This window comes from Habropoda laboriosa, unplaced genomic scaffold (assembly GCF_001263275.1).
Source record: "Habropoda laboriosa isolate 0110345459 unplaced genomic scaffold, ASM126327v1 scaffold136, whole genome shotgun sequence".
Taxonomy (NCBI): domain Eukaryota; kingdom Metazoa; phylum Arthropoda; class Insecta; order Hymenoptera; family Apidae; genus Habropoda; species Habropoda laboriosa.
In genome coordinates, this window is record NW_017100245.1 from 507,381 (window position 1) to 515,215 (window position 7,835).

General features: G+C 32.1%; 2 protein-coding genes across 2 annotated transcripts in view; both read left to right on the forward strand.

The window, feature by feature from the left end:
* The first annotated feature begins 293 nt into the window (after window positions 1-293).
* LOC108572144 lies at window positions 294-5,648 on the forward strand. Its single transcript, XM_017934337.1, has 3 exons — window positions 294-425; window positions 4,242-4,475; window positions 4,692-5,648. Exons 1-3 carry the CDS (start codon window positions 365-367, stop codon window positions 4,922-4,924), a joined length of 528 nt encoding a protein of 175 aa, XP_017789826.1. The 5' UTR covers window positions 294-364; the 3' UTR covers window positions 4,925-5,648.
* A 1,119-nt stretch (window positions 5,649-6,767) lies between these two features.
* The window catches only part of LOC108572145, a 15,562-nt gene continuing 14,494 nt past the window's right edge, over window positions 6,768-7,835 (forward strand). The window contains exon 1 of the mRNA XM_017934338.1: window positions 6,768-6,816. Within this exon, the coding sequence (XP_017789827.1) occupies window positions 6,768-6,816 (49 nt within the window). The remainder of the gene's footprint in view (window positions 6,817-7,835) is intronic.

Below are 7,835 nucleotides of genomic sequence, written 5' to 3' on the forward strand. Positions count from 1 at the left end.
GGAAAAGAAGGATACACGGGAGAAACTGAGAAAGGCAACGTTGAATGTGGAAGAGTGATCTACGTCGAATAATCTATATGAGAGTATCGGAGTGGGAAAGCAGGCAAAATGTACACGGCTTGCGCGATTACATGATTTGCAGCAGAACGGCGAAAAATGGAGCGGAGTGGTGAAAAGAGGAGAGGAGGAGTGGCGTGGTGAGTGGCAAACCTCGCAATCTCATACTCGCGATCAGGCTGTCGACTCGACGACAACCCTCCTTGAGCCAGTGCTTCACCCTCCGTCACGCACCGCAGTTTGCGTTCCGCTTGCCGAGAGTAAACTTCTTTAGGAGAAAGCTTACCTCTTGCCAACAACTTCCGGGATGAATCGAAGGATCGCAGTGTTAATCGTTGGCCTCGCGCTTGTCTCGGTGGTTTGTTCAGGTGATTATTTTGAAAATTTCTTTTCTAGCGAAACACGCGGGCCAAACTTAGAGAACCGGGCTCATTGTCGAACATGGTGAAACGTCAGTGAAAATATACAAGTAAAAGTTTGTTAACTAGAGTGATGACATTTTTTCCCATGACAGTGGCTCAGACAGACGTTGCTGGTTAAGTATGTTTATGTTTCCGTATCACATGAATTGTTCGAGTGACGATGCTAAATATTTTTTCACCTTGCGTTACTTTTGTATAGTACTTAACTTGACACATCACTGACATTTTTATATGTTTTTATATTTTGCGGTAGTGGTGCAATCTGTTAGAATTGAAAGAGTACAGAAAGGAACGTAGTAATATAAGTATTATTTTTCGATATTTACATGTAATCTATGGATTATTATCTGTATATTAAATCAAACGTAAACATATGAATGTATAGTAATAAAATATGATAAACTAAAATTGCTTTTGTGACGCTTTATGCAAATGCTTTGTAAAAAATTTTCAATAGTATAAGTTTCGATGCAAGTTCCATGGAAATTGTAAATAAGGTTACTTCTACTACGACAAAAGTGTAGCAAAAGTATATATAAAATAGCTCTTGCTATTTGAAAAATTATATTATTCTAACTTTTTGAATTTTTGGTTTAATTTTATTAAATACAATTGTAGAAAATAATTGAATTATTTATATCTGTTTAATTTTATTAACAATTCAGGTATCTGTAACAAAAGAATTTTTTATTCTCTAAGAAATGAAGTGTATTTTCCAATCATTTTCTCAATATCACATATACTGAGTTACTTATAAATACAAGATTGAAATAAAATTTGCCAACTTTCTCACAATTTTCGACAGCATTGAGCGATTAATTATGAATCATGCAACTCAGAAAAATGAATACTTACTGTAAGGTTTAAACGTCTACAACGTTGCATTGGAGATATTCCATTAAATTTCACAATGAAATGTTTTAATCTCATTAATTAGGACATTTATCAACTACTAAAATATTACTTATTTCGAAGACAACGAATTATCATTATTCCTTATTTCTTTCGCTACGTAAAAGGAAGCTGTTTAAAAATGAAAACTACAATGTGAATTAATTTTTAATAATTTTCCGACGAACATCTTATCATTTTTCATAAGTATATGCTGTACAGAGTAACACTTACTACTAATAATTGCAACTAGGTCTAATTCAATACTTGTGGCCAACTTTTTAAACAATTTTAACACTTTTCGCGATTCTAGCGTACAACCTGTAGCTGGTTGCCGCACGATTCGGTCGCCAAAAACGAATGAAAATTATCCTTTCTGCAATTACTTATTACTTAAAATTGAACAAATTTATGCACTACAGTGGCTAATTTGTAAATACATAGACAATATTAATAATTTATAAATATTACGACAATATTAATACATAAAAGACTTTGAAATTTATTAAATGAACTTTTTAAGAAATTAACCAAATAATTTTTAAGAAAATTTTACTTGTTTCTTTTCGGAGAAATTGCCTGCAAATAAATGAATTTAACAAAAGATTTATGGTAACTTTTTAACTGAATAATGTCTTTATTTTCTTTTGACCGAATTGATGTCAATAAAGTCTTGTGGTCCACTTAAAAGTAGAAAAGAACGTAATGTTAGTATACATTTTAAGTAGCATTACCATCGAAATGGAAGTAAAATCGTGATTCTTTGTTCGCTGGAATTTTTTGTCAGTTGTGGATAATTTGAAAACAGAAGGATAGCAGTTTAACTGCTGTTTGTCAAACTGCGAGTTACAGCTTATAGGGGTGAGTAGTGTCGCGACTTTCGGCGCCACGATACTTCGACCCAAATAATGGCTATATAGAACGTGCGTATGTCTCTACTCCTAGAACGAATAGAAAAGGCAGGCACTAGAAATTCAAGCTCGATTAGGAACATCCTCGCGACGTGTGAGCTCCCTCCGTTTGTTTATTAGAATTATATGCGACAATCGGGAAAGTCTCAGTGCTTTAGAGGCGTCTACCAGGCGCCAGAGGGAGTAAATTATTTACTCCTTCCGGAAAACAGAGAATCGTTGAACTGAAATGGAATAACCTAGAAAAATCGCTCGTATACATTCCCACGGAAATTCGTGTGTAATATTATCCCGCTTCCGCTACCGCTTCCTAGTTTTCTTCTTGTTATTGTACGACCTGTACGCCGAACGAGAAGTCTTATAAACCATTTATGAATCATTTTCGAGTCTGTACATATTTTACTTTTCATTTCAAAATTTCTATTTTATATATTTTTCTTCCCTTGGTTTTATATTTATATTTTGGATTGAAATGAATTTTGCAAAATTTGATAGATTAGTCAATTCGGAAAGTTATTTTTGCGAAACTAATGATTTTTAATTATTACCATAAATAATTGTAAATAGAACAAGCAACATGTTTTTACTGTTACTGCTGTGAACAATTTGTATATGCTATTGTTTTAAAATTTTATCAATTAAATCCGAGAATGCGAATTTGTTTTGGACTACATTTCCTTATTATTTTTAATTTGTTGGTAAACTCAGTTAAGTTGTAATACTTAAGTTTCTTAATGAATGATTATTTAATATCGACTTTGTACTGTAAAGTGAAGTATGAGTTGTCGAATATGAAAACAGGTTTAGTTTTAACGATACAAAATGGGCGTCAATATGTATAAACAAATGTTATTAATATGATATTAGCACTGTGTATTTTCCAAGAACAGTTAAAATAATTAGTATGAACATTATGTTTAAATATATGTGAACTTGATAGTATGATATTTACCCTCCGTAGGCAAGCCGGGTCTTTTATGACCCAAGTGAAAACTTCATTCCCGTATTTCTTCGAAGCGAATTTTTATTTTTATTGAAAACAGTTTTAAACATTTGACTCAACGAACAATTGTATAATGTAGTAGAGACTTTGATAAGTACTTGAGAATTTTTTTAGATTTTTTGAAAGCTTAAAACAGTAAAAAAATTAGACTTGGGCAGAAACTATCCAGTTTGCCTGCGGGATGTGAAAAAAAGTGAAAGAATTTTCATTACTTTAGAATTTTGCAATAAAGTTTGTTAACATGGCATAAACGAAAATGGAGACAAGCATGGTAATTATGTCTCAGCTTATATTTTGAGTATGTACGACTTCATAAGTTCGTGACTGAAACGTGACAAATGGCGGAACAGGTGTACAAAAATACTGCAATGTCAAGCTTGAGAACGTGTTGAAGATGGTAGAAAGAGGCGAGATAATGACAAAGCAAGTGGTTGCCCTTGGAAATTACGAATAAATGAACCTCTAGGTCAGTTTTTGAAATGAAAAAAAGATACTTCAACATGTCTACTTGTAGATTTTTTCTATTGAAGGAATTAAAATTGGAACGTCAACGTTTTCCCAATCACACTGAAGAAGATTTTTTAAATAATTTCCTATTGCTATATGAATACTTTGGGAATATGATAAAATTTTGCAATAATCAACGTCCTGTTTTTATAGGATCAGTTTAAAGACACAGAGTACGTTGCGCTATTATTAATTATACACAGCACAGAGGATGCAACGAGCAAAAACGAAGAAATAAGAATCGTAAAGCTGTAAGGGACGAATCTCGGCTTAATTAATGCTCTTAATCGTAACTTGAGTATAACTGATAATATAAATACATAAAGAATTATATCATACAACGATACTATTTCATAAATAGTTCATGACATATGAAGACTCACAAATTCATCATAATCGTTGTGAACTGTTAACTAAGAAGCGTGTTAATTGTTTCTTGTTATGTTGCAGATGAGATTTTGAAATGCTACATGTGTTCTTCCGAAACGCACTCTGGTTGCGACACCGATCCGAAAGCGCACAACATCGAACCTGTCGAATGTACTCTAAACAACATGGTTTTGTGGCAACAAGCTGTTCAACAGCACAGCGTTTTAAAGCAAATATCGAATATCTTTGACGTGGACAATTCGCAACATTATCAAGCTACTGCGCCATTGGCCTGTGCTAAAATGGCTGTCAAGGGTAGTTATGAAATTATTCGTTCAATTTTTAGCCATAGTGGAAAATCGAGAATGAAAGGACGAACGAGTGAGCGAGGAAGAACGTTGAACGAACGTTTCCTCTAATTAGGGCTTTTTTTTCTTCTTTCTTTTTTAATCGTAAATTAACTCTTATCTCTCTACGTACAGGTGCAAAGGGAATACCCGTTGATAAATATTTCAATTGTATGTTTACCAGTTAGCGATCGGGACGTCACGGTGAGAAGCTGCCAGACTGCGAAGACAGAGACCATCGACCCGTGCAAAACGATACGGGGAAAATTCGCCAATGACGGTTTGAACCTGCAATTTTGCGCACTGTGCATGCAGGATGCTTGCAACAGTGCTGTTACAGTTTCACCAAGAATTTTCCTCGCTCTACTATCTGTGCTTGGGGTTAGAATTTTGGGCGGTTTTTACAACGGCGCGTAACCTTTATGTTGCATCGAGTTACAGAATTGATTGCAGTTGTCATCGGAGGCGCGTTACAATCATTCATAATGCATTGATAAACTTGGAAACATGCACACATATGTACACATTGTTCATTGATCTACATCGTTCCACGTGCACGATTCTTACCGGATAGATGAGAAATTTAACATTTTCGCATTGTTGGATTTCTTACGACGACAATGAAATTTCCTTTCTGTACATTTCTTTACATTTCAGGCACACAGAACACCAAAGGATACATTACTAAGCATTTAAAACAAAAAAAATCTATGCGAAAGAGGATAAATTACTCGAAGTAAATTTGTAGTACTCTGTAAAAGATCTTTTTTTTATTAATTTTTTTTATCACATCACGATAATTTATGATACTGCGCGTTTTTAAATTTCACTTACGATCATTTTTTGTTCATTTCCTTTTATATTCGAACGAAACCAGGAAATAATTACAGACAAAAATGTGGCTTTCTGTCCAATTTCTATTCCCGAACTTTTAAGTGTCAGCTGGCTAATCACATTTTGTACACCGAGTTCGAAAAAATTGACACCTGTAGAGTTACCATTTAACGAATCCGTGACTAATCACCGTCGATAATCGCGCATTATTATGCAACGAGCATTGCCTACATGCGTGTTCACTATAAAAATTCACCGTAAAGATATTATATTTATCAAAGTGCATTTGCAATTAATGAATATTAATGAGAGCACGACTTTACAAAACATAAATAAATAAATGTATATTGTATATGTACATATGTGTATTCTACCAACGAAGTGGCTTGTGAAATTGTTTCATTTGTCCTGTGTTTACGTCAAGAAATGCTATTGAGCTTCTCAAGGATGAGCATACTATTGTCGTACAAAAATTATGACGAGCAATAAAATATATATCGAGCGATCGTGTTGTCTTGTCGTTGAAAATTCAATCCGTAATAATCCCGATGAAAAACAGCTGAAATATAATTTCATAAGTAAGGAATTCGAACTCTGTATAAATATGTAACGTACACAATCTATGAGGTTCGTTAAGCGAGCAACACCATTCTCATTAACGGAAATAAACATTTTCGAAGAAGGATATTAAAGAAAAATAGCGTTCCCAAATTTATACCGAATCGAGGTTTATTAAATTTCGGAATTAATTAAATGTTATTTAACGCACGGCTTATGAAAAAAGCAATGGTTGCTTTCAATATTAACTCCACGTTTCACTACAGAGGCAGAAATAGTATTACAATTTGTTATTCAAAAGAGTATTCTTTTCTTCGGTGTAATTTTGGTATATTTTATTCCGTTTTCAGAGGAAAAAATACTTGTGAGATTTAAATATACGATCAATTTATGTAGTTTAACGATTAAACGCAATATTAACAAGGGAACATCCCGATTTTAATGAAACGTTAGTGTATGGTAGTTCTCAAAAAAATATTCTACATGTATTCTTTTTATCGAAATCACCCTCAAATTTCAGGTAGTAAACACATTTGGTCCAATATTTCGAAAACTATTAGAGATAGAAAAGGGTTAAAAATATTTATCGATTTTCGCGTAAATTTGTGTGCAGACTGCATACCCAAAACGTAAAATGCAGATGTATCAGAATTTTGATTTTTTGAAAATTAACATATAAATTCGGTTTAGTCGTGATTCAACTAATTTACGTATTCGTTATTCGTGAATAATTCGTTATAACTTTTACCCAACACTGCCACAGGCGTAGTTGAGCAGCTTTGGTATAGTCTTTAATTTTATTACTAGAGATAAGATAGCAGGTAATGAAAAGATTTGAAACATACACAGATCCCAAGGTGGAACTAACATGGTTGGACAAGTTAGCTTGACGATAGTAATTATTCTAATAAATTTTGGTAAGTAAAATCTGCTTTTTAATTTTTCACGACGATAGTTTGTCAATGGAGTTGAACTTAACTTAATTGACAAATATTTTGATCATTTGGAAAAAGTTTAACAATAACTTTTTCAAACCCTTAAGCACTGTAAGTATGTAACTTATTAGGTTCAATTGTGAAGTGAGATTTTCATTCTAAAAGACATTTAAGGAATAAAATGTGACAAACGAATTGGAGTAACAAACTTTTAAACTATTATTAGGTGTTTGTTTAATTTACTGCAGACGTTTTTACTTATAAAATTGAAGAAATTTTTAGTAACAAAATTGAAGAGTTTATAAGATGAATTGAATGTTTAGTTAGAGAATCCTTCATGTGCAATAATTTGAAATTAAATTTTAACATAAATAATGGGAAATGTACCAATTATCTGATACAACGATTAATGCAATTTTGTATTCTAACTAAAAATATAGGAATGCATAGGAAAAGTGTAGGTTGTTAACTATAATGTATTAAGCAATTTAGGATTTGGCACTCTTCCCATGACTTTTCTTTGAAAATATGAAAGACCTACTATTTCATATTTATTGAAATACCAATGAATATACATACTGAAGAATTTTTGAGTAAGAATTTACAATGTCTTTACAAGAAAGTTGTTGCATACATCATAACGTATTATCAGTAAATAGTGGACAAACAAATTCAAGATAAATATATTTACAAGTAAATGCTATTACTTTTATGGTAGATAGTAATATTAACTTTTTGAAATGAACATTCTAATCTATAAAAAAGTAATATTACTGATACCAATGTAATTATTTTTAGTTAATTGTAATAGTATAAAATATTTAATCACAATGAAAGACAAAATTACCATCTAATTACATATTTTCAATATTTAGTAACATTATTTAAATGGACTTATTATACATTGTATTCTAACATACATAAATATTATTTAAAATAGTTCATAATATATAGTTTTGTGACAAAATTATAGAAAGTATATATTTTTATTCTTTAAGAGA

What these genes read in the sequence shown, in the direction of transcription:
- LOC108572144 (XM_017934337.1), top strand. Translation starts at nt 365, where the DNA reads ATGAATCGAAGGATCGCAGTGTTAATCGTTGGCCTCGCGCTTGTCTCG. An exon ending in TGTCTCGGTGGTTTGTTCAG is followed by an intron (nt 426 to 4,241) that starts GTGATTATTTTG and finishes GTTATGTTGCAG; the next exon opens with ATGAGATTTTGAAATGCTAC. An exon ending in TGCTAAAATGGCTGTCAAGG is followed by an intron (nt 4,476 to 4,691) that starts GTAGTTATGAAA and finishes TATGTTTACCAG; the next exon opens with TTAGCGATCGGGACGTCACG.